This window comes from Podarcis vaucheri (assembly GCF_965113315.1).
Source record: "Podarcis vaucheri genome assembly, chromosome: 17".
Taxonomy (NCBI): domain Eukaryota; kingdom Metazoa; phylum Chordata; class Lepidosauria; order Squamata; family Lacertidae; genus Podarcis; species Podarcis vaucheri.
This window is the reverse complement of record NC_138755.1, coordinates 7,072,317-7,099,155: the sequence shown is the minus strand read 5'-3', so window position 1 is coordinate 7,099,155 and position 26,839 is coordinate 7,072,317. Positions and strand designations below refer to the sequence as shown.

Here is a 26,839-nt window from a genome sequence, read left to right as displayed (position 1 = left end):
AGAATCCGAGACCAGGAAGAAGAGTCAGTGGAAGAAGATTGGAAGAAATTTAAAGATTACTTACAGAAATATTGTAAAATTAATGAATGTTAGAATGATGTTGGATAGAAATCAAGTGGTTTCTAGCTGTAATGCTTTGAGAGAATATGAAAAAAGGCTTATAAATGGGTAAAAGCTTAATGGTAAGGATTTGCTGAACTAATAAATTTAAGTGGAATACAAAAAAGGGAAGTATGAGGAGGTCCGGGGAAATAAGCTTAAGGAAAATAAGAAACGGAAAATTAATGTGTTTTTAACTGTTTTTATTTTGCATTTTTCTTTTTCTTTTTCCATTTTTATTGTAATATGTTAAAAAATCTTAATAAATATCTTATAAAAAAAAAGAAATCCATTAATGAAATCCATGTGAGGACTCATTGCTATTTTTACTTACTAGTGTAACTATGTGGAGTTGAACCCCTCACCCTCAAACACATTTGTTTGGTGAGGTAAACAAAGCCCCTATGAAATTGCTTTGGGTGATCACATCTGTCTGATAGACCCCACATTTTGTTAACTCTCTGCACACCGGCTTCCATTTCTTCCAAGATGTCTCGCTGAAGGCATTTCTTACTATCTGGGAGGGATAGCTAATGCCACAGAAGGCAATAGGACCTTAACAGATTGGAGAACTGGGCCCAAGCTAACAAAATGAATTTCAATATGGACAAATGTCAGGTTGTCACTTAGGCAGGAAGAAGTGGCTGCACAAATAGAAGATGGGGGACACCTAGCTAGTGTCCAGTCTAGTGTCCAGCTCAAGGGAAGTAATAGTACCACTCTATTCTGCCTTGGCCAGACCACGCCTGGAATACTATCTCCAGCATATTGACAAGTTGGAATGTGCAAAGGAGGGTGACCAAGATGATCAATGGTCTGGAAACCGAGCCTTATGAGGAATGGTTGAAGGAGCTGGAAATGTTTAGCAGGGGGAAAGGCTGGCTGAGAGGAGATATAATAACTATCTTCAAAGATAAATATAGGCAATGAATAAAGAACAATAAATGTAATAAATGAGAATAGCAGTTTTGGGGTTACAGTTGCAAGCCTATGTACACTTACATAGTAAAGGTAAAGGGGCCCCTGACCATTAGGTCCAGTCGTGGCCGACTCTGGGGTTGCAGCACTCATCTCACTTTATTGGCGGAGGGAGCCGGCGTACAGCTTCCTGGTCATGTGGCCAGCATGACTAAGCCACTTCTGGCGAACCAGAGCAGCGCACGGAAACACCTTTTACCTTCCCGCCGGAGCAGTACCTATTGATCTACTTGCACTTTGACGTGCTTTTGAACTGCTAGGTTGGCAGGAGCAGGGACCGAGCAACAGGAGCTCACTCCATCGCGGGGATTCGAACCACCAACCTTCTGATCAGCAAGTCCTAGGCTCTGTGGTTTAACCCACAGCGCCACCCACGTCCCTGTACACTTACTTACTTTGGTGTAAACACCTACGGGTTTTGCCTGCAAGGCTGCAATCCTAAACATATTTTCCAAGACATACATTTCACTAAACTCTGAAAAACAAACATCTAAGTAAAGATATCTAGGACTAGGTTGTTGGTTACGTTAATTTCACTCAATTGGTGAGACATTCCTCTAAGGTTTGTTTCCCCCTAAAACTGATCAGACATCAAAAGAATGGACACAATCAGTAGAAATCTCATTTGCAGACCCATCAGCAAACATGATGCATATGCCATAATGTACAGTCATAGTCAATATTCCCATTGCAAATCAAGAAAAATAAATGCCCATAAAACTGTCATTTTAAAAACCCCAATAATTACACTTCACTGAACACACCTGCTGTGAATGTTTTGCTGTTCTATCAGTTCAGATTTATCCAGCTTAGAATCTCTGGAAAAATACTGAGGACTCCCTTTAGACAATACATTGCTGTTGTTGACCAATACTGAAACAAGATAAAACTTGTCTAAATTACCGGTAACTGAGGGTGTTTTGGGGAAGAGACTGGAGCAATACTTCTGATCAGCAAACTGCAGGAGCACCCACTATAGAACCTGCACAGGTTCTTCTCTTCAAGAGAAGAAAAGGCTAAGGAGTAAACCTTACACAAATCTGGAGAGGAGTCCCTAAGACAGTTGGATGGTGCCTTGTTTGCCTCCTGGTGCTCTGCTTTCCTTTGGACCATGTCAGCCAGGCCAAGAGGGGGGTCTTGTCTTCTGGGCAGCCCAGAACCTCCACAAACTTTCCCCAGCCTTGCGCCTCAGGGAGCTCACTTCAGTGCCACTAACACAGCCATTTGACTTCACCCCCAAATAATACATGAGAATCTTCCAGCCAGCTTTGCTCAAGGGAAACCTATCTCTGCAAAAGGCCCTCTGTTGACGGCAGCTGTTGCCTAGCATGGGAATAGCCTAGGCATTCATTCCTGTTTTCAGGGACCAAGAGAGCGGTCATATTTATTCTCCATCAGTTCAGAAGAACTGTGGTTCTCCTAACATCTTCCCTCACTCCCAATATATATGACAAGAACAACAACAAAAGTAATAGAAAACAGGATTAGACAACGGTAAGATAAAAGGCCATTATTATTTTTAGTAAATAAATTGAGAGGGTCCTAACAACATACCACCGTCCTTACTTGAAATCCAGCCTCTGTTGAGTCTCTTATTCTAACCTCTCAGTCCTGGCCTTTCAATCGTTCCCCTCGAGAATGCCAATCAAGACTAATGAGGACATGGTAGACAGTGAATCCCTCAAGTCAGGCAGAAACAAACCCTCAGGCCTATCACTCACAGACCTGTTGCTATGCTTTCCCCTGGCATGACATCTTCACATATCTAGGTGGAGAAAGCAGGATCCTGACAGGCAGCTGCATAATTTGCTGGAGCTTTTGCCGGGGCTGGCTCACCCATGAGGCAAGGTGAAGCGAGTGCCTCGGGCAGCAGCATCCACAGGTGCAGCAGGCCAGCAAGGAATGCATTGTCTGCTGCTGGTGACAACTGCAGGGCACTCCTTGGAGGCTGAGACTACCACCTCCTTGGCACCGTCCCTCAATACCTCTTCATGAATGGGAGGTGTTGCTGGTCTCCCCCCATCCCTAGGTTGGAAATGGCAGGGGCTGGCCATCGGGGGTCTCCTGGGCTCTGCCTGGTGTGATTCAGAGCAAGTCCCTTTCCCCCACAAAGGCCTTTGATGCCCACTTCAACCATCAGGTAAGGTTGACTTGATTCCCCTGCTTGTTCCCAATGTACATCTTCACTCCCCACTTGTTCCTGATATAGATCTTCACTCACCCCTTCGTCCCTGGCCAACACCCAAGCATCTCCAGCATGGATCTTGCCAATAAAGAAGAAGCAGCAATTAAGGACCAACACTGAGAACAGGAAATACAAATAGATTATATGCGTAATGTCCAAATTAAAGCCTTTGTGTTCCACTTCCACACAGGGCTGCCTTCAGATGTTTTCTAAAGGCTGCATATTACTTATCTCCTTGGCTCAGGGTCACATAACTCCATACCCTAAAACATTTCTCTGATTAAAATAGGGACACCCTAAGGAAAAACGGGACATTCCAGGAAAAAATCAGAAACCAGGACAGCTTCTGTAAATCCGGGACCATCCCTGGAAAATAGGGGCACTTGGAGAGTCTGGAATATAATATGTACATAACCTAAGAGTATGCTCCAAAAGGTTACTTAATTTTGATTTTGATAGATGTGATTATATTTCCCTTGCAGAATTGTATCAATGGACAGTCCTGAGTAACTCATTATGCATAAGGTGCAAATATTGTAACGAAGAGCCAAGTATCTCTGTTGGCTAAGCAGCTTACAGCCGCCTGACAGTGAAAATAGTAATGTCTCATTGCTACTCAGTGTTGTCCCTTTACGTAAGGATTAGTTAGTAATCTGATCATAAACCAATTAACTTCCAACCAAACAGCCCTGGCTTCCAAACACTTCATTTAAGAAGTGGGGTTTCCAGGCAGTTCTGCTTTGTGACCTGCTACGCAGCAACTGGGGGGGGGTGGAGCCACTCCAGGGGGGGGCGTAGCAGGAAGAAGCTGGGTGTCCCTGGGAAAAATGACCTGGCAGGAACAGATTAAGCAGCCTTTGCATTCCTGTCCTTTCTCATCACCTTAGGCAGCTAGTGCTTGGGGGCATAGGAGCCAACTCCTAGGGGTCAAGGTCCCTTCGCCCTCCCCCAATATTTGAGGGGGCTACTGCCCCCAAGTTGATGGGCATTGCCATTTAAATAGTGTAGGTGTGCTCCATCATGTGATGGATTATGTGGGGTGTAGTTTACTTGGCCCCCCATTTTTTTATTCAAGTTGGCGCCCCTGCTTGGGGGGGGGGGCACATAAGAATTAGGGGTTAAGGTGGGGCAGAGACCTGTTTGCCCCATGCAGCTTGCCCTGCTCTGCCTGGCGTCTGCACATGGAATAGGGTGGATGGTGCCAACTTGCTGCCAACTTTGCTCAGGCAGCAAAATGTTTTGGGCTGGAACCAGTCTCCTCCCAAGGGTGCCTTGCAAGCCAGAATCCATGAATTATGGCAACACTCATTACCCAAAATTCAAGCTATTATTTTTATTTGCTCCCATCCCTTCCTCTGATCCCTCCTCTGATTCCTCTATGTGTGGGGAGGGGGGGGAGAGAGAGAGAGAGAGAGAGAGAGAAAGAAAGAAAGAAAGAAAGAAAGAAAGAAAGAAAGAACAGTAGAAACCCAAGACAGCCTTTGTGATGTGTCTTTCAACTCCCCTCAGTCCCAGTGGTCAAGGATGATGATGATCATCATCACCATCACTTTTAATTTGTATACCGTCTTTCTATCTTACGATACTCAAGGCGGCTCACAAACTGAAGAAACAAAGAATGTATACCTTATAACAATCTAATGCAAAACAAAAATGTCATAATAAAGCATAGCTTTAAAACAAACAACCTACATCAAATAAAGTAACATTCAACAATCATTAGAATATACAATAATATCAGCATATAAAAATTAAACAGAAACCCACTCTTAACAATTACAGTAAATAATTTCTAAGCTATAATCCATAAAAAAGACGGCAAGTAACAGTGCATAAAATAATACAATACAAATTGAGAAGCAGAGAATGGAGGGTGGGGCAAAGCAGGTGGAAGGAGGCCTTGCCTGATGAAGTCTCTCCCCGCTCTTCCTCCAGGACCAGCTCCCTTATGACTCCTAGGGCTGGGAATTGTAGTCCAGTAACATGGAGGTCATCATTCTGGCTACCCCTGTAATTAACCTGCCATTCAGAGCTGATGTGAATGTAACTGCAGTGATGTATGTGAAGCACTCTGAACACTTTAGCTTGTTGATCTTAATTTGCTCTTTTCCCTGCTGCTTTTTTCACACATGAATTTGAAACGGTTTCGTTGTGTGTGGGGTTTAGGGTTTTCAAGGAGTCGGAAAGCAGCGAATGTTCCTTAACAGTCAGCCGACCAAGTTGCCAGGGTCGCCTTTTCCTTAGGGAAATGGCAGGTAAACGGCTCACAAAGTTGTAATCTACTTTGAAGGGCTTAGAGAAGGATGTTGCAAATTTTACATTAAAAAGCAACTGAGAGGTGGCCAGTGAGCAGGAAGGCCAGTGAGCAGGAAGGCTAGGAAACTGTCCTTCTTCCCTCCCTTTCACTCTGCAAATGAGCTCTAATCTCTTTATTAAAAGGCTCAGACAGGCGCAAAATCCCGCTTGCAGAAATCATGGGTGCGACAGATGTTCAGGGCAGTATTCTCTTACGCTGGCAAGACACCCTATTGACATCATCATCTGCACCATAGTAACAGCAACCCACCTCCTGCCTCCTTCAGGGCATCTGTTCTGTGAGAGGCACAGTTCTCTTCTGCCTCTTGTCCACCTTGTGGGAAGGCTGGTTGCTTAGCAGAGCTCCTTGGCAATGATAAGCTGGCTTTCAGGGGGCCTCTAAGGGCAAAACCTCCCTTTGCATCTTGGCTGGGAGTCCTGCAATACCTGCTCCCTGCCTGGCAGGCTTTTCCCACCTGGCCTGAGAGGGCGGAGGTGTGACTGACTCCAGCTACAAAAACTGAGGCTGCTGAACAGACTCTTGGGCTGGGGTGTTACTTGGGGGTTTTTGTGGCTGTTATTTATATTAATTTTTTGTATCTTCATTTTTAGATCTTACTATAGTGTACGTGGAAATTGTTCGGTTTTGTTGGGTATTTTTGTTGTGTTTTATTTATTGTTATTTTTCACGTTGTAAGCTGCCTTGAGTTTTAGCTATGGAAATGCAGCATCTCAGCAGAAACTGTGTGCTGTGTAAAACCTCAATAATGGGCAGGTATTCAAATTCATGACACCTGCAACAGTTTCAATATTTGACCGTCCTTCCCAAAGCAAGCAGAAACTCATGGTGGGGTGGGGTGCCGGAGGGAGAGACGGGCAGTTGGTTCTTCCACATTAAAATGTTTACCATGCAAAAGTTCACAACAGGCTCTGGTTGGCATTTCCCAATAGGCTCCATCCCACTATGGTCTTGGCAATGTGTGAACTGCGTCATCACTTAAAACAGGAGGGGGAAAATATTTTTCAGATGATGACTCACATCGCTCTGGTGGAAAGCTCTCAGTGCCTGCATCCCAGTAGTGGACAGGGCCATATCAAAAAGTGGGCAGCTTCAGAATCACATGAATAAAGCTGCTTCTCAGGGAAACAAGTGACGTACATTTAGTATTTTGTAACTCCAATAGTTTCATTTCCATTTCTTCATAGGCTTTTCTTCTTTTTGTACAATCTTTTGCTTGTTCGTTTTTAAAAGCTCTCCAACGCTCTTGTCTTGGTTGTGCAAAAAGTGCTCAGTAATCCTAGTAGAAGAATGTAAATGAAGTCAACGCACTATTGAGCAGCAAGTCCTGCTTTAGCTCTATGTAGTCTCAAGCTTCAAAATGCAGTTACGTTCTGAAAATTGCAAGCATACAGCTGCAAAATGCATGGATAACAGTTTGCGTATTTTCATTTTCTTTTGCCATCCAACTGTCTTCAGAATTCCACTCTCGATTTGCGTAGGGTCCACTCCTTAGCCTTGTCTTCTCCCAATGATGTCCCGCAAGGCAGCAGATATGGATTTTCCCTTGGCGCTTATTCCCAAAGGCTTTCTCATGAATGAATATGGCTGCAAGGCAGCAGTGGTTTAGGATCAGAGTCTTCCTTTTCCTAGAGGGGCTACATTTCCAAGTTGAGAAGCCACATCTGCCTCTCACTTTCTTCTACAGCATATGCCTTTTCGGCTATTGGACCCACTATTGGTCTCATCCGCTCAGCCCATTGGAGGCTATTTTTGCATTCAAGGACTTCCTTAGCTCACCAAGGGTTTGAGGCGAAGCCATTTCTGGGGTGTGCTCACCATCAGGGGCGTCTCACCCATAGAGGCTAGTGGCGCGGGGCGCTAGGGCGCCAAGTTCTGGAGGGCGCCAGGGAAGAGGTGGAGGCTGGACACGGCGCCTCCCAGCATCAGCTCACTGCCCTCGCCCGCCTCCACCAAGCCGCGCCTGGAACCTCCACCTGTCTGCCGTGGCCACCGCAGCACGAAGCGTCCAGCTGAGCCGGGAGGCGTCCAGCCTCTGCCTCTTCCCCACTGGAGGAGCTGCCCTCCAGCCGCTGCCCGCCTCCTCCAGCCCCACTGGCAGTGCCATCCTCCCTAAAAAACTCTAGGAAATGGAGGGGCGGGCGGAGGGAGCTTTGCACCACAGCGCTGGATATGCTTAAGATGGCCCTGGTCACCGTCACATGCCAGCAGCTTCTGGGAGCCACAAGTGAGAGCTGAATGCAGGGTGGGGCCCAAAGGTGGACAAACGACCCCAAAAGGAGCATGTCATGTTCACAAGCAGAGTTACTACCCCTCCCCTAACTTCCCATACATACACACCCATTAGCCATAGCCTAATCCCTAGATCAAAGAGCATCACCTGGCACAGATAACTGTTCAGTCTCCTCTCCTCCTTGGCAACTACTATCAAAGTAAAAAGCGCAGCCCAAAGAATGTTAGTTCTTTCCCCACCACCACCACCTTTCAATGTGAAAAAGTTGAATAAAGGCACCACATAAAATCCTGGCTGCGTGACTCGTGCCATGAAGCTGGGACTCCCTCGTCCCTTGCTGATTTGCAAGTGTGATCTCATGTGTGTTGAGATTCCTGCCTTGCAGGGGGTTGGACTAGATGGCCCTCGGAGTCCCTTGCAACTCTCCAATTCTATGATTCTATGTCTACAACTGAAGTCAAGTCCTTAAGGATCTTTAGGGGCTCATGAGAGTAAATAGTCTCCTCCTCTCTTTGGACTTTTTCTTTCTTTCTTTTTTAGCATGCCTGCTGTACACAGAGACAGTAACTGATTTAACAATGTATGAGAGAATGTAAAGGTAAAGGTAAAGGTACCCCTGCCCGAACGGGCCAGTCTTGACAGACTCTGGGGTTTGTGCGCCCATCTCACATCTATAGGCCGGGGGCCAGCGCTGTCCGGAGACACTTCCGGGTCACGTGGCCAGCGTGACAAAGCTGCATCTGGCGAGCCAGCGCAGCACACGGAACGCCGTTTACCTTCCCGCTGGTAAGCGGTACCTATTTATCTACTTGCCCCCGGGGGTGCTTTCGAACTGCTAGGTGGGCAGGCGCTGGGACCGAGCAGCGGGAGCGCACCCCGCCGCGGGGATTCGAACCGCCGACCTTTCGATCAGCAAGCCCTAGGCGCTGAGGCTTTTACCCACAGCGCCACCCGCTGTGTAGGTGTGTCTAAATCTGAGTTACAGAGTCAACAAAATCTGTCCTATTGTTCGTTTTCAATTGAAGTGGTTCTGAATTGTGCCCAAGGGACAGATCTGTGTGTCTCTCTCTCCACTGCTCTTAAGAGTGCCCCAAATCTGCCAGCAGACTTGCCACATGCATTGCAAAGATGCCCCCACCAGCCTGGAGCCCATTGGGCAGCTGAGACTGGAACCAGAACAATTCCCCGCTGGCAGTCACTGCAGAGGCTCAGCTGCCCCTGTTTCCCCAGGCGTGCCCCAAGGAGCGCCGAGGCAACTTAGAACAATTATCACAGCACTCCCAGTTCTGACTTGGAGTCAAGCTTGACCCTTTTAATTAGAAAATGTAATTAAATGGCAAGGGAACCCAGCCAGGCAAATTAAAGGAAAAGTTAAGTCAATATGAAGGATTACAGCGAGAAGGCGAGAGGATGAAGGTGGGGAGCACTGCCCTCTGCTGCACCAAAGCAAAACCACCAAAAGCCGGGGAATTTCCACGGTGCCAGGGACAAGAGAAAGAAAAAGAAAAAAGCGGAACAGGAAAAAGAGAATGATGATCTGCGAGCAAAGTAAAGTGAGAGGCAACACTCAAACACAGAGGGCCACCAGAAGGCAGAAACTTCAAGAGAAAGCATACAAAAAACCCATACTAAAACCTTTGGGATGCTGTCAAAAGAGGCTGGAACAGGGCAAGGGAAGCAAGAAAGCAGTGATTTCCATCCCATCACATGTTATAATTATAGAATCATAGAATTGTAGCGTTGGAAGGGACCCTGAGGGTCATCTAGTCCAACCCCCTGCAATACAGAAATCTCAACTAGATCATACATGACAGATGGCCATCCAACCTCCACTTTTAAACTTCCAGTGAAGGAGACTCCACCACCTCTTGTGGGAGTCTGTTCCACTGTCAAACAACTCTTAGTGTCTGAAAGTAATTCCTGGTGATTAATCAGAAGCTCTTTTCTCATAACCTTGGTGAAGACTTGAGGTTTTCATCCCCAAAAAAGTTTTTGATTGAGTTTCCACTGAAATGAGGCTGCATTTTAATGTTTTAATGTTGTATTTTAATATTGTTTTTTAAGCTGTATTTCAATCACTTGTTTTTATATTTGGTGTTAGCCGCCCTGAGCCCGGTCTTGGCTGGGGGGGGCGGGGTATAAATAAAAAATTATTATTATTATTATTATTATTATTATTATTATTATTATTACCTGGCTTGTTTTTGAGAAACCCATGCTGGGTCTTCGTAATCACAGAATCCTTTTCGAAGTGTTTACCAACCAACCGCTTGAACCCTTATATTCCAGCTTGATCACTGTGATCATCTGCTAGAGCACCGCTGGTTGTTCCCCATGTTGGGAAGGCTCATTTGACAAGGAACTGAATCTTTGGTGTCATCATAAAATCACAGAATTGTGGAGTTGGTATTGGCCCCCAAGGGGGTCATCTAGCCCAACTGACTGCAATGCAGATACCCTGGCTAAAGAATCCCTCACAGATTACCACCCAAACCCTGCCCAAAAAATGTCCAATGAAAGGAAAGCCCACCACCCTCCAAGATTACTTATTCCACCACTGAACAGCTCCTACCCCCCAGAAAGTTCCCCCTAAAGTTTAGTTGGAATCTCATTTCTTGTCATATTTCTACTGCATGAGCTTCATTTAAGAGTCTGAGGCTCCTTTTATCCCCTCGCAAATTCCACTCTTTTGAAGAGACTGTCAGGTAGTGACCTCCCTTAGCCCCATGCCTTAAACTTTTACTTCTGCCCCCACCACAACCTGGGGAAGCCTTAATTAAGCCAAAGCAGCCCCCCTACCCCAATGGCCTCCATCCCATGATCTGATCTGGTTGGGCTGTTCTTTGGACAGTGTGGGTAGGACCTCTCTGTTTCCTTATTCAACTCTTGAAAACACGTCTCTTCTCTTTGCAAGTGACACAGTCTTCACAACATCAACTGCGACTTAAGAGATTGGATAGGGTTGCTGGGTGGAGGGGGCAAATCAATTGACTTCTGGACCCCCACAGCCCAGCCCACTCTCGATCTCTGGTGCAGGAACTAGACATCCCTGATGCCCTGGTAAATGAAAGGAATCTCCTGTTGGCCTCTGGAGTTTGTATGCAGCAGCAGAAGTAAACTTTGGTGAAATGGATCTTTGGAGCACATCTTTAATTCGAAGACTGAGACTAAGTACAGTGGTACCTCGGGTTACAGACGCATCAGGTTACAGACTCCACTATCCCAGAAATAGTACCTTGGGTTAAGAACTTTGCCCCAGAATGAGAACAAAAGTTGTGCGGTGGCGGCATGGCAGCAGCAAGAACCCCAATTAGCTAAAGTGGTACCTCAGAGTTAAGAACAGTTTCAGGTTAAGAACGGACCTCCAGAACGAATTACGTTCTTAACCCAAGGTACCACTTTATAAAATAATGAAACTGGTGTTTATTAAGGGAAGTGCATTCTTCATAGGAAAGGGTTCTGGATAACTAACCAGCTGGAGGGGCAAAGAAGCCAGGTTGCCTTCTTTGCTCTCAAATGGCATCCACGAAGACCTCAGAAGTGTGAGGGGAGAGGCGAAAGCGAACTGGGATGCATGCAGCCAGCATGCATCCCTTGGACTTCAAAGGACAGGTCAGCACAGAGATCAAAGGAAGAGGCAGCACAGGAATCTGGAGGTCTCCCACTTGATCTGCCTTAAGCAGCATCTCAGCATCTCAACATCTCATGCAAGAGGACCTGAAAGGAATCTGAGGACCAGAGTGCTAAGGAGCATCTACAGTTTGGCTCACCAACTTGTGTCAGCTGCAATTGCACTTTCATTTTATCCGTTTTAGCTTTCTGCTTCAGATATGCTTGTAATATGGGTTATATCTGTGCGGACTTGAAATCACACAGGTGACTTATAACAGCATGCAATTACACCTAAGGAGTTTTTCCCCTCAGCCCAACCATTTGGCTTTCTCAAGACTTCGTACTATAAATGGGCATGGCTTAAGGCAGGCCACAACCTTGGCCCTCCAGATGTTTTTGGCCTACAACTCCCATGATCCCTAGCTAGCAGGACCAGTGGTCAGGGATGATGGGAACTGTAGTCCCAAAACATCTGGAGGGCCGAGATTGAGGAAGCCTGCCTTAAGGTAGCATTAGTAGATCTGCACTGGCAGCCTGTTTGCTGCCAGGCTATGTTCCAAGTATATATAACTCTTAACAGCTTGGAACCAGTTTACTTAGGGATCACTTTATGGAACTGGCACTCTTTTTAAAAAATATACCGGTAAATAACATTTTTCATGGTACAGAAGATTTTGAGAAAACAATTGTTACAACAGTAAAAAAACCAAAAACTTTTCCCAATATAATTAAAGATTTGTCATGCTATGTAAGGACATTTCATTTGATTTTCCCACAAGTGTTGGGTGGATTGCTCCCAGAGTCTGAACAATTTATGTATACAATAAACGTATGTCAGATGTTATAAAAGGAATAGGGATTGTGTTTGCCCTTTGCTACTCTGTCCTGACATGATAGTTTCTCAGTCAATGCTATTGACAATATCCTAGTGTATCAAGAATTGATGTTAAGTCCAATGCTGGTTTTCCATATGGGCAACTGTCAATGGAAAGGATAAGTCAGGGATAGGCAACCTAAGGCCCGGGGGCTGGATGCGGCCCAATCGCCTTCTCAATTTGGCCCGTGGACGGTCCAGGAATCAATGTGTTTTTACATGAGTAGAATGTGTCCTTTTATTTAAAATGCATCTCTGGGTTTTTTGTGGGGCATAGGAATTTGTTCATCCCCCCCCCAAAAAAAATAGTCCAGCCCCCCACAAGGTCTGAGGGACGGTGGACCGGCCCCCTGCTGAAAAAGGTTGCTGACCCCTGGGCTACGTGGTCATCATTAGGGTAACCTGGAAAGGGTGGGTCTGTAAACCAAGTACTGTAGTGCTAGTGCAAGAGACACTTCAATTGTTCTATTACATATCAAGCTTATTTCTTTGAAGACAGCACTCCAGAAAGGTTTGATGACGTCGCAAAACCACCACATATGGAAACACTGCTTTTCTTCTAGAAAAGTGTGCTGAAGTTGTTACAGTAAGGACCATGCTTTTAACTAGTGCATTTGATAAATGTAGGTCTTTACAAGATCTAAGGCCCCATTGTCGCTGTAGAAGTAATGGTGTAAAGTTTGCTTTCTTTAGAGCTTTAGAGCAGGTTTTTCATACAGGCTTTTAAAAAAATCATCATCATCACAATGTGTGCAGAAATGGGATGAACTGAGCTTAAGAATGGAAAAAAATATGAAAACTGATCGATATCAGAACAGTCCATCCCAAGGTGCTTCCACAGCCAGCCCAGCCTTGGCTCCCAAGCAGCCTTGTTTTATTGATTTAAAGGATTGATTTAGGTACCCTTTCAGTCAAAAGTTTCCTTAGTAGCTCACCCTCCTCCCCACCCCCAAAATTAAACAAGTTACACAAACTGAACAACAGCCAAAATCAATAACTACTAACAGAGCAAAAAGAGACAAACAAAAGAGGCAATATAAAGGCAGCAGTAGAGGGGGAAAATCAAAGCAGCAGCATGGAGAATAAAAATATCTATTAAAAATCCACAAGAATCTAGGAGAAAAGAAATGTGTTCATCTGGAGCTCAAAGGATAACAGAGTCGGTGCCAGCTGAGCATCCCTGAGAAGAGGACTCCATAACTAGGGCGCCATTCCTTAAAATCTTTATGACTGCTCCATTTAGCTTGAATAAAACTCATCAAATATAATGGGTGTGCTTTAAAAAGATCCCTTTCTTTGAATTTGGCTCCTTAATTCCCATAGTTTAAGGTGCAATCCTATGCATATTTATTACGTTTGTATCCCCCCCTTTCCTCCACGTAGCTCAAATTGTCTACATAGTCCTCCCTTGCCACCATTTTCTCACAACATCCCTTTGAAGATAGGTTAGGCTGAGATTCAGTCACCTAGCGAGCTCCATGACTGGGTTTGGGCTTGCATCTCACTCTCCCTAGTCCTTGTCCAATACTCCATCCCAGCCTTTCTCAGCCTTGGTTCCCCAGATGCTGTTGGACTACAATTCCCATGATCCCTGACCTAGCCAGGGATGATGGGAGTTGTAGTCCAACAACATCTGGGGACTCACGGTTGAGAAAGTCTGCTCTAACCACTGCACCACATTGGCTCACTCAGAAGCAAATCACAGTCTGTTCAGTGGGGCTTGTTGTTCCTGGATAAGCATCCACAGGATTGCGGCCTTAACCACTAAAGTGCTAATCCAGTTCTCTCCATGATCATTTACAGCATAGTTCAAACTTGGGGATAGGGAAACAGCTGGATGTTGACAAGTGTGCACATGCACAAAGCTTGCCAGCCCTGATAGCTTGATACGATCTACTGCCTTCCTACAGTAATGACAGCAGAGGGCACTCCTGTACCATCTCCCTCTTTGCTAATGTTACCTGCTGTGGATGGATGTGGGCACTTGCCACAAACCTGGCATTCAACTTGTGAAGTTCAGGTTCAAGTCATTCTTCCTACCGTGAAGATCCCTGCCAGAGATCACCATTTTTCTATACTGCCATACCCAAGGCAGTTTACAAGCCAAAGAAACAACAAAGATCTCACATCTTATAACAATTTGGTTTTTTAAAAGTCGTAACAAAAAGATGACTTAAAATGACAGCTGATATCAAAATAATTTTCAATAAGGCATTAGAATATGTTGCACAAAAATTAACTCTCAAATATCAACAAACAGAAATACAGTCTCAACAATTACAATAAATCGTAATCAATAAAAATAACAGCAAAGTTACAATACATTTTAAAAGCCATGCAAAAAGATGAAATTGAGCAACAAGGTCACATAACTTATGAAAGTGTTGAAGGTATTTTATTCTGAGCTTCTCTTCTCCATTCCCGGCTGCTTTTGCTGTTCTTGAAGTCATGGTGTGGGAGAAGCTGTTGCTCAACTGGACTTGACCGAGGGTGGAGGAGGCAGAACGATGAGGCAGTTGTAGTTGTTAAAGTGAGATGGATTAGCCAAGCGTTATGGCCACTCACCAGGGCCGGCCCACTCATGAGGCAAGATGAGGTGACTGCCTCAGGCAGCAGGATCCACCAGGGCAGCAGATCTGGCCTCCAAGGAAAGTTCATCTGCTGCCAATACTGTCGCTGCCACAGAGGCAGCAACAGTTGTGCATGCTCCTTGTAGGACGGGTTTGCCACCTCCTCAGCAGCCTCCCCCGCAATGTTGCCTCCATACTGGCCTCTTGGCAAATAGGAGGTGTTGCTGGTTTCCTCCCACCCCTAGGAAGGAAATGGTGGGGGCTGCCCTCTGGGGGCTCTGCACTCAGGGGCGGAGGAAGGGGGTGCAGTTTGGGCGGACCGCCCCAGGTGTCTTCACCACAGGGGGTCACATTTGGTTTGCCACCCGCCTGCAACTCCCAAGGCTACCCCAAGCCATTTGGGGGCATTCCCCCCTTTGCCCTTCGTTTTGACAGCTTGGGGAGGCTTGGGAGTCGCAAGCAGGCGGCACGTCAAATGTCCGCCATCGGCAGTTCGCTCGGCCCCCGGCTGCAGGGCGCGCACGCCACTCTGTGCACCTGAGCGGCTATCCAGCGCCTGGGAGGGCACCCTCCACGCCACGCCCCCCTCGGGAGCGCACCCACCCTGTCAAGCGTGGGAAATGCTCCACCGCTGTCTGCACCCACCCAGCTTGATTCAGAGCAAGCCCCTTGTGTCCTACCCCATTGATGACTTTTGATTCTCATTTCAACACTGTGATGGCCTGGGATTCGGACTCAGAGGCTGAACCCGAAGAATCCCAGCCTGCACAGGAGTCCCCGCCTCCAGAACCAGCTGAGCCGGGGCTGGGGCCTGAGCCTGAAGGGTCCTCACCTGTGCTGGATCCTCAGGTGCAGGCATCGGCTGAGTCTGCTCTGGCTCCTGAGGTGATGGAGGACCCATTGCCTGCAGGTGCTCCACTCTCAGCCCTGTCAGGGGAAGCTGAGGTTGCCTCTGGGTCTGGTGACCCTCCAGCCTCTCCTGAGCTGCAGAGGCTCAGGGCAGAGAGGCAGAGGGAACTAAGTTCCCGCAGGAGGAGTGCTCACCTCCAGGCCAGGAGAGGTGAGTCACCAGAGGATCGGGGCCACCCTATGCCTCGGGGCAGATAAAAGCCAGCCAGACCCAGTCCGAAGTTGTGGGAGCAACATTGTTGGTTGCTAGTTCCTGCCTGAACCCTGTCCTGCTTTTCTGCTCCTGACCCGCCCTGGCTTCCTGCTTGCACGCCTGTTCCTGACTTCACCTGACTCCCTGCCCTGCACCCAGCTTCAGCCACTATGGACTGCCTCCACGTTGCACCTTTGACCACGGACCGGACTTGAACCTCGCCTCTCGGGTAACCCATGGGACCAGCACAAACACAAGGGTCCTGCTATTCACTCCTCTGTGTCTATCTATGTGGGAATGCTCTTGCAATACTTCTGGCAATAGCACATGCAGACAAGTGGACAGCTGCCACAAGAGCATTTTTAATGCAATTGGGGGAAGCACAAAATTTGCCTCAGAAAACAAGCCACCTCTTGTTTTGAGGCACATTGCTTTTTGTGCTCCACAGTGCTGGGTGCTCCTACTCTCCCTCAGCAAGAGCTTTGCCACGAGGAGGGATTGGATCACTCAGCAGATCCCCTCCCTTGAAATGAGATCATGTCATGGATCAAGCTGGAGGTGGGCGAATGTTGTCCCCATCTTCAAAAGTGGGGAAAAAGAAGACCCAGATAACTAGTGACTGGTCCGCTTGACATCAATAGATACCAGGAAAGGTCCCAGAACAGATAATTAGATGATTGGTCTGCAAGCACTTAGAAGAGGATGCTGTGATTATCAAGTCCCAGCATGTGTTTCTCAAAAACAAGTCATACAAGACAAATCTCTCTCTCTTTTTTTTTTATAGAGTTACAAGCTTGATGGATCAGGGGCATGCTGTGGATGTAGTGTATCTTGACTTCAGTAAGTCTTTGGACTTTTGATATTCTTATGGAGAAGCTGGTAAAATGTGGGGTGGACAAGGTAACTGTTAGGTGGATTTGTAGCTGGTTGACTGACTGAACCCAAAGAGTGCTCACAAAGGGTTCCACGTCACGCTGGGAAAATGTGATAAGTAAGGTGCTGCAGGATTTTGTCCTAGGCCGTTTTTCAAAATCTTTATAAACGACTTGGATGAAGGATTTGAGGGGGCGCTCATCAAATTTGCAGATGACACTAAACTGGGAGGGGTAGCTAATGCTGGAGAAGGAAGAATCAGGATTGAAGAGGTCCTTAATAGACTGGAAAACTGGGCCCAAACTAACAAAATGAATTCCAATAAGGACAAATGTTAGGTTCTATACTTAGGCAGGAATAGGCAGCTGTACAATTATGAAATGGGGGACACCTGGCTTGCCAATAGTACATGTCAAAAGGATCTATGGTTTTTAGTAGACCACAAGCTGAACATGAGTCAACAGTGTGATGCAGCAGCAAAACAAGCTATTGCTATTCTAGGCTGTATCAACAGAAGTTAGTGTTCTGCTCAAAGGAAGTAATAGTACTGTTCTATTCTGCCTTGGTCAGACCACACCTGGGAGTACTGTGTCTAGTTCTGGGTGCCACAGTTTAGGAAGGATATTGACAAGTTGGAACATGTGCAGAAGAAGGTGACCAAGAGTCTGGAAACCCAAGTCTTATGTGGAACAGTTGAGAAAGTTGGGTATGTTTAGCCTGGGAAAGAGGAGTCTGAGAGGAGATTTTCATAGAATTTTAGAGTTGGAAAGGACCACAAGGGTTAAGATAAGATACTATATTCAAATATCTAAAGGACTGTCACATGGAGGATGGAACAAGCTTGTTTTCTCCTGCTCTGGAAGGTTGCACCCGAATGAACGGCTTCAAGTTGCAAGAAAGGAGTTTCCAACTAAACATCAGGAAGAACTTTCTGACAGTAAGATGGAAGAAAGGTCTCCCTGGGGATGTTGTTAACTCTCCTTCCTTGTAGGTGTTTATGCAGGCTGGATGGCCATCTGTCATGGATTCTTTAGTTGAGATTTGGACTTGTTTATATAAGTTGTTTATTGTGGTTTAAATTGTATGTTTTAATGCTTGTTTTTTAAAAAACGGAATTTCTTTATTTACTGTGGACCACTTTGGGAAGGTCTTCTGTCCCTGTTTGACCTTTAAAGCCAGGAGGGGGTGGATCTGCATCCCTCCAGCTCTCGTCAGCAGGGTCCAAAATTAGCAGGGCGCCAGGAGCATTTTGTGCCTAAAGATTCTCCATTTGCAAACACCTCAAAAAGTCTGGGTTACTGAAATATGTGCTCTGAAGCCTCAAAGTCTGTTAAGGATAGACAATATGTTAAAGAGTTTAACAATAGAGAATAGAGCGTTTTGAAAATTGAAGTATGGTAATGATATTTTTATTGTATTTATTTATTTTTATTGTAAATACTAAATTAAACATGTATTAACAGTTTCTGCTAGAAATCTGAGATTAACAACGTGTCACTTGTGTGAATAGCGTATTAGTTCATGCTTATCAAAAGAATCAATAAAAAGTCTTTACCCCACCTGCCAATGGCAACTAGACGTTCTGTTTCGGTGCCCACAACCCAGGTCCCAGAAGCCATTTGGCTCCTAGCTCTTCTATCCCAGTTTCTAACCCTGCTCATCAGCCCAGCCTGTGTAGCCAGTGGTCAGAGATTATGACAGCTCTTCTTCAACTAAGTCACATGTTAGCCCCCCTGCTTCAAATATCCATGTCCTGTTTTTCAGATGCTAACCCGAACATCTCCTCCTCCCCAACTGCAGAAACATTCAAGAAACAAAAAAATGTCTTAAATACATATTCACATAAACCAATGCCCTGTGCCCCTGCTTGTGAACAGTTCCTGCGCCCCACTAGGGACCGTGAAAAAACACCAAACGCTTAGTCCTCAGTGGGTCAGTTTTGAAGTTCAATTTCACCACTTTGTGTATACCTGAAAGGTGAAGACAGACATAATCATTCTATTTTTTAAATTAATCTTTATTAAAATTTAAAACACATAAAAGGGGGTGGATTACAGCTGTTGAAGCAATATTATACACTTCAAAGAAACAAAGTGGCACAACTTATGACTGGCAGCCAATAAAGTACTTTATGCATATAAAACAAAAGTTGGAAATAAATAGCTCTGAGCATATACCGTATCCAAAACATATCCACTGGGACAGATAAATCTGCTACTTGTTTCTCTCATTACATCGTGTGATACGGAAAGGAAAGCCTACATAAACCAAACCTTATTAGAACCATAGAGTCATAAAATTGTAGAGGTGGAAGGGAAAACAGGGGTCATCTATCTCAAACCCCTGCAGGAATCCTTTGCCCATTATTTGTTCAAACCCACAACCCTGAGATTAAGAGTCTCATTCTCTACCAACCGAGCTAAAGGTATTTTTAGGGCAGTGCAGCCACTCTGGCACAGCCCTCACACCCTGCATCCCAAGCATGATTTTACCTCTTTGGGATCTAGGGGTGGGGCAGAAGGTTGTTCTGCGTGTTCACAGCAGAAACTAGCTGCAAACATCACTGACTGACTGTCACCTATGCTGGCACCAAGAAATTTCCCCATTCAAATCCACCAAACAGCAAAAATGGGATATCTCCAAGAAATACCTACAAAAATATAACAATGACATAACATCTATGGCAGCATTTGACCCTTGTGTAAATTAAATACTATTAAATGAGGAAAAATGGTCCAATATGTTATAAGAAAGTACTAGAAATTATAGTAAGGTAAGAAGTATAAGTACATTCAATGTCGTAAATGTAACTTATGTTGGGAAATGATGGGAAGCCTGTTTTTATATAATTTAGTTTATTGGCTTTTTACTATTTATTATTTTTACTATTTATTGTCAATTAATAATAATAAAATTATAAAACAAAAACAAATCCACTGACCAGCTTTCTTTTTAAAAAGATATAAGTAATGTACAGATGATGCTTTACAATGCTTTTTTTAAAACAGCCTGCCTGAAGCCTGGATCTGGTGGGGTTGTAGACAAACAATGACATCAGTCAGTCCAACTGCTAAGCTTGGGAGAGCACTGGGCTTACCTGCACCAGAGGGAAACACTGTGAGAATCTGAGATGTACCTGAGCTGAGGCCCTGCATCAAGCGGGGACCAATTCAGCCCAGTCAGGCCTGCAGATCTAATTTGTGCATTTTGTACTGCACTCCCTCACCCTCAACCACCTGCCCTCCATCGCCTTCTTCCTCAGAGACCAACAGAACCAGAAATCTGGCTCTCTCTTTGTGACATTTGGGTTGACCCTAACAAAGGCCAACTGTGGATTTTGGAGCATTTCTCTGTGGATCAACTTGGCAACTGTCAGGGAACTGACATCAGAGCTAGAGGCGGAGGGAAGGCTCTCAAATGATGCTGGAGAAGGGCCCAGCAGGGAGAGAGGCAGCTCCGCAGATGGGGAAGCAAATCAGCGCAACACCAGGGATATAGAGGGGCTGAAGGGGGAATCGGAGAGAGGGCTCCAGGACTCTTCACCGGACACCAGCGGGGAGAGCACGGGTCCTCCGCTACCCACGCCCACCCTGCGCAGAAGACTTCCGCGCAGAGAGAGTAGGAGGAGACTGGGTGTCAAACAACTTTTATGTTGGAAAAGATTTAAGAAATGCCCACTGACGGATTCTGCTAGCGACTGAGGCAGCCACAAAGTGAAGGGCTGTCCAGACTGAAAGGTTTAGCAAGGCAACAAAGCCTGGAGAGGCGGCAACTTACGCACGAGCAACCCATACACATTACAGCAACTGTCTTTGCTTTTTATAAATTATATCTTCACTCCACCCCAAGTTTCATGGGGGGGAAAGCAACATCTCAGACAGGTGACCCAACTCAATTTGCAGCAAGGCAACCATGACAGCCCTGCTCACCTCGTCTGGAGTCACAGCAAGGACGCTGCAGCTCTTCTTCATCTCCTCCTCCAGCTTGCCGGCCTTTGGATCCCGTCTCTGCTGAAGCTTTTTCAATTCACCAGACTTCAGCCATTGGGGCTGAAGGGGCTCTAGGTAGGGCCAGGCGACTGAGCGATGGATGTGCTACCACCTCCTGGGGCCTGAAAGGGAGAACAGCAATGGGACAGTCAGTGAGGGAAATTTAGCCATAAGGTCCCCCACTCCCTACTGATGGCTGTTGGTTCACACATGCAAGTGTATCTGTCACTTGATCGCTTATTTTTGATATGCAGTGGCTCATTCAAATATATGACATATGAACTCAGCAGCATGAAACAGGCACTCGTGGCTGTTTCATTCCCTTTCTCTGTATGCAGAGATCTAAAAACAGCTAACCATGGTTAATTACTTATGTATTTAACCAGAATAGCTGCTGAGGCAACTCTTTGGGGCCCCAGTTCATGCCGGCTTTAGAAGCTATGTAAGCAAACCATCTCATTAACCACTCAAGAAAGAGCAAAATATATGGGAAAGATTGGATTATAGAAGCAGGGTTGACCAAGAGTTTGGCCTTCTTTGGCGCATCGAACTGCCCTGTAGGGAATCCTGTACCTTAGAATCATAGAATCATAGGATCATAGAGTTGGAAGAGACCACAAGGGCCATCGAGTCCAACCCCCTGCCAAGCAGGAAACACCATCAGAGCACTCCTGACATATGGCTGTCAAGCCTCTGCTTAAAGACCTCCAAAGTAGGAGACTCCACCACACTCCTTGGCAGCAAATTCCACTGTCGAACAGCTCTTACTGTCAGGAAGTTCTTCCTAATGTTTAGGTGGAATCCTCTTTCTTGTAGTTTGGATCCATTGCTCTGTGTCCGCTTCTCTGGAGCAGCAGAAAACAACCTTTCTCCCTCCTCTATGTGACATCCTTTTATATATTTGAACATGGCTATCATATCACCCCTTAACCTCCTCTTCTCCAGGCTAAACATGCCCAGCTCCCTTAGCCGTTCCTCATAAGGCATCGTTTCCAGGCCTTTGACCATTTTGGTTGCCCTCCTCTGGACACGTTCCAGTTTGTCAGTGTCCTTCTTGAATTGTGGTGCCCAGAACTGGACACAGTACTCCAGGTGTGGTCTGACCAGAGCAGAATACAGTGGCACTATTACTTCCCTTGATCTAGATGCTCTACTCCTATTGATGCAGCCCAGAATTGCATTGGCTTTTTTAGCTGCCGCGTCACACTGTTGGCTCATGTCAAGTTTGTGGTCAACCAAGACTCCTAGATCCTTTTCACATGTACTGCTCTCAAGCCAGGTGTCCCCCATCTTGTATTTGTGCCTCTCATTTTTTTTGCCCAAGTGCAATACTTTACATTTCTCCCTGTTAAAATTCATCTTGTTTGTTTTTGCCCAGACCATATGCAGCTAGTTGGACTACCTGACAATTTATGGTTTGAAGCAGCCTCCTCTTATAAGACAAACAAGCTCTCTACCTCTTCTGGGGAGCCCCCATACCTTTAAAAAGTGTAGATCCTCCAGACAGAACAATATTCCCAAATAATGTCCGCCGCAGGTCCATGTCAGATTTCTGAATAGCAAATGCTAGCACTTCATGGATCCCCTCGCTTTCATCTCCTATTAGGGATGATGATTGTAACATTTCTTTACTGACCTTCTTCCAAGGATCACAATACCCCTCTACGTGGTGCCTTCTAGGTATTGTTGGGTTCCCAAATCCCCATCAGCCCCTGTTATTATGCCCAACAATCATGGATGATGAGAGTTGCAGTCGGACAACTTCTAGAGAGTACCACATTGGTTACCTCTGTGTTAGACTCAGGGCCAGATTTAGGTTTGATGAGGCCCTCAGCTACTGAAGGTAATGGGGCCCTTTATATGTCCAGTTGTCCTTTGTCAACAACAAATTGTCAGTTTTTTGTGTTGAATGTATGCTATATGGTAATTTATGGACCTAACAGGTATCTAAAGCCATTTGCACATAACAAAATATGTATTTTATCAAAGTAATTGTTGAACTGAAATACAATTAAGAAGTATATTAATAGTGAAATACAGTGGTGCCTCGCAAGACGAAAAGAATCCGTTCTGTGATTCTCTTCGTCTAGCGGTTTTTTCGTCTTGCGAAGGAAGCCAATTGACAGATTGAGATTGAATCCTGACAAGACAGAAGTACTGTTTCTGGGGGACAGGAGGCGGGCAGGTGTGGGGGATTCCCTGGTCCTGAATGGGGTAACCGTGCCCCTGAAGGACCAGGTGCGCAGCCTGGGAGTCATTTTGGACTCTGAGCTGTCCATGGAGGCACAGGTTAAATCCGTGTCCAGGGCAGCTGTGTACCAGCTCCATCTGGTACGTAGGCTGAGACCCTATCTGCCCGCGGACTGCCTTGCCAGAGTGGTGCATGCTCTGGTTATCTCCCGCTTGGACTACTGCAATGCGCTCTACGTGGGGCTACCTTTGAAGGTGACCCGGAAACTACAACTAATCCAGAATGCAGCAGCCAGACTGGTGACTGGGAGTGGCCGCCGAGACCATATAACACCGGTCTTGAAAGACCTACATTGGCTCCCAGTACGTTTCCGAGCACAATTCAAAGTGTTGGTGCTGACCTTTAAAGCCCTAAACGGCCTCGGCCCAGTATACCTGAAGGAGCGTCTCCACCCCCATCATTCTACCCGGACACTGAGGTCCAGCTCTGAGGGCCTTCTGGCGGATCCCTCACTGCGAGAAGCCAAGTTACAGGGAACCAGGCAGAGGGCCTTCTCGGTAGTGGCGCCCTCCCTGTGGAACGCCCTCCCACCAGATGTCAAAGAGAACAACAACTACCAGACTTTTAGAAGACATCTGAAGGCAGCCCTGTTTAGGGAAGCTTTTAGTGTTTGATGTATCATAGTATTTTAATATTCTTTTGGAAGCCGCCCAGAGTGGCTGGGGAAACCCAGCCAGATGGGCGGGGTATAAATAATAAATTATTATTATTATTATTATTATTATTATTAGCGGATTAGCGCTATTAGCGGCTTATCGGCTTATCGGATCAGCTGATAAGCGGCTTAGCGGCTTAGAAAAAGGGGGGAGGGGAAAAAACCCGCAGGAACTCGCAAGACATTTTCGTCTTGCGAAGCAAGCCCATAGGAGATTCGTTTTGCGAAGCACCTCCAAAACAGAAAACTTTTTCGTCTAGCGAGTTTTCCGTCTTGCGAGGCATTCGTCTTGCAGGGCACCACTGTAATTATTAAGCTCTAACTGTATATAGGTTTTATTTAATTTCTTTTTTATCTTATATTTTGTAAATGTACATCCAGGTGTTTTTTTCCTTTAATTTTTTTGGGGGCCCCCAAGAGAGTGGGGCCCTAAGCTATAGTTTGTTTAGCTTATACAGTCATACCTCGGGTTAAATATGCTTCAGGTTGAACGCTTTCGGGTTGCGCTCCGCAGTGACCCGGAAGTAACGGAATGCTTTACTTCCAGGTTTTGCCGCTTGCGCATGCGCAGGCGGTCAAAATGATGTCACGCACATGCGCAAAAGCGGAGAATCGCGACCCACACAGACGCGGGTTGCGTTTGCTTCAGGATGCGAATGGGGATCCGAAACAGATCCCGTTTGTATCCAGAGGTACCACTGTACGTAAATCCAGCACTGGTGAGACTTCAAAAGGGCCTAGGGTCTGTTCTGTGAGGATATACTGGGCAAGCTCTCATTGTAGGACAACCAGGTCTGATCCACTCACCAACCCTTTTGCCAAGCACCCTTCCTCCATGCCTGACCAACTCCTTCCCTTTACCCACCCCCTCACCCCCACCCCCACCCCACAGCTCGCCCCAAGCTCCTCCAAGCCCTTTTCAAAGTAGGTGGGAGGTGCTTCACAGAGTAGCTTGCTGAAATACTGTACAAAGCACTTCCCTCTATTAAATTTTGCTGACAGATTTAATCTGCCATTAAATCTCATTTAAAAGAAGTGGGGAGGTGCTCCACATTGCCCACCAGTTAAGCAGCTCGCCAGGGCGGGCCAGCCACTCCTCATGGTGCAGTTGGCATAGGCACCTATTGGCAGCCACACAAACTGCAGAGTGTGACGACACCTTACATTTTTATGCATATAGGAAGATATGAAAACTGCCTCACACCATGTCACACCATGGATCCCTTTGCATTGTCTCTTCAGGGTTTCTGGCTGAGATCTTCCTCTGCTACCTTTTTAAAAACTAACTAGAGAAGCCTTGCTTGAGCTTGGGAGCTTCTGCATGCAGCAGGTATCTCTACCGTGGCCTCACATTCCATCTAAATGAAATGAATGACAGCTTCAGACACAGAGCGCATGCGAACATGACAGGATCTTGAAAGGAGCATAGAGAAGCTGTTACAGTAGGAAATGCACAGTCTTAACAAACAGGCTCCAGACAGTTCTCTGCATGGTTGATGGGACGAGAAGTTGGAGTGCCAGCCTGCCTCCTGATTAATTCGGTGTTTGCATTGAGATATTTAATATTTATTCATAGCAAGTTGCGTTATACCATTGTAAAGGTTCTGAATATGGCGGTGTAGAAAGGCCCTCGCAGATCATAAAAACTGGAGGATAAAACAGATCCAGTGGAAGGAGACAAATCACACAAACACTGCTAAATAAAGTAGACCAGAACAAGCCTAGAGCTCCAAAGCAGTACAAACAAAAAGGATGCCAAGGAGACAACAGAAATAGCTGTTTAAGGTGTGGAGGCTTATGAAGTAACCACATGCCTACAAAGCACTTAAGGGATGGGGAACTTGTGGCCCTCCAGATGTTGCTAGCAGTCCAACTCCCATCAACTCAGCCAGCATGGCCAAGAGTCAGGGACATGGGTGTAGCTAGGATTTATGTTGGAGGGGGCAGAACCAAGCTGTTAGTTAAGTATTTCTATTTATTTACTTGATTGGGGGGCAGCTGCCCCCTTGCTGCCCCTTGGCTATGCCCATGGTTGGGGATGATAGGAGTTGGAATCAAACAGCAAACTCTGGGGGGGGGTCACAGATCCCCGACCCCCACACATTGCAGCAGAGCAGAAGACTCAACGAAGGGCAAGGGTGGAAGAAGTTGCAACCACAAGTGTGTAAGAACGTGGAGAGAGCCTCACTTCAGCTGACACAAATCCAGAACTCTCTTTCCATCAGAAGCCTCCAGGAGAGGGGGGCAGGCAGGAGAGAACAGCCCATTCCCAGTTTTGTTTCCCCTGTTCCAGCACACTGCTTCTGAGCATCAGGGTTCTATTTAGCTACCTTCTTGAAATTTAATTTGTTTTTAAACATTAATATATGCCTTCCCTATCAATCACTACGGTGGTTTTTGCAATCTCGAAAGAAAACCTAACGAACAATGTCACAATGTTAAGAGCTCAACATCCAAAGAGAGTAACGCAGGGAAGGGGTTGCTGTTCAACAGGAAGAAATGTGCCCCCCCACACAACCATATGGATGGCGTTGCCTAAGACCACTTAGGGTCCTGCAGGTTAGAAAACAATAATCTCAGAGGCCGGGCACAGATCAGACTGTCCCAACTTTACACCAAAATGACAATGACTGCAAAAACGTGGAAAAGTTTCCTTTTTAAAGTATCCTTTCAATCACACATGAAGAAAAGGAGTCATTGGTCTGAGCTTTTTCTGAGGAAACCAATGGAATAATAAAAAGGTAAAGGTAAAGGACCCCTGACAGTTACGTCCAGTCACGAACAACTCTGGGGTTGCGGTGCTCATCTTGCTTTACTGGCCGAGGGAGCCGGCATTTGTCCGCAGACAGTTTTTCTGGGCCATGTGGCCAGCACAACTAAGCCGCTTCTGGCGAAACTAGATCAGTGAATGGAAACCCCATTTACCTTCCCGCTGGAGCAGTACCTAATTATCTACTTGCATTTTGATGTGCTTTCAAACTGCTAGGTTGGCAGGAGCTGGGACCGAACAACGGGAACTCACCCCGTCATGGGGATTCAAACCGCCAACCTTCCGAACGGCAAGCCCAAGGCTCAGTGCTTTAGACCACAGCGCCACCCCTGTC

At 46.1% G+C, this 26,839-nt stretch overlaps 1 protein-coding gene across 1 annotated transcript in view; it reads right to left on the bottom strand.

The window, feature by feature from the left end:
* The window catches only part of PDE4A (phosphodiesterase 4A), a 339,410-nt gene extending 318,465 nt beyond the window's left edge, over nucleotides 1-20,945 (bottom strand). The window contains exon 1 of the mRNA XM_082205418.1: nucleotides 20,770-20,945. Within this exon, the coding sequence (XP_082061544.1) occupies nucleotides 20,770-20,811 (42 nt within the window). The 5' untranslated portion in view covers nucleotides 20,812-20,945. The remainder of the gene's footprint in view (nucleotides 1-20,769) is intronic.
* Nucleotides 20,946-26,839: the final 5,894 nt, after the last annotated feature.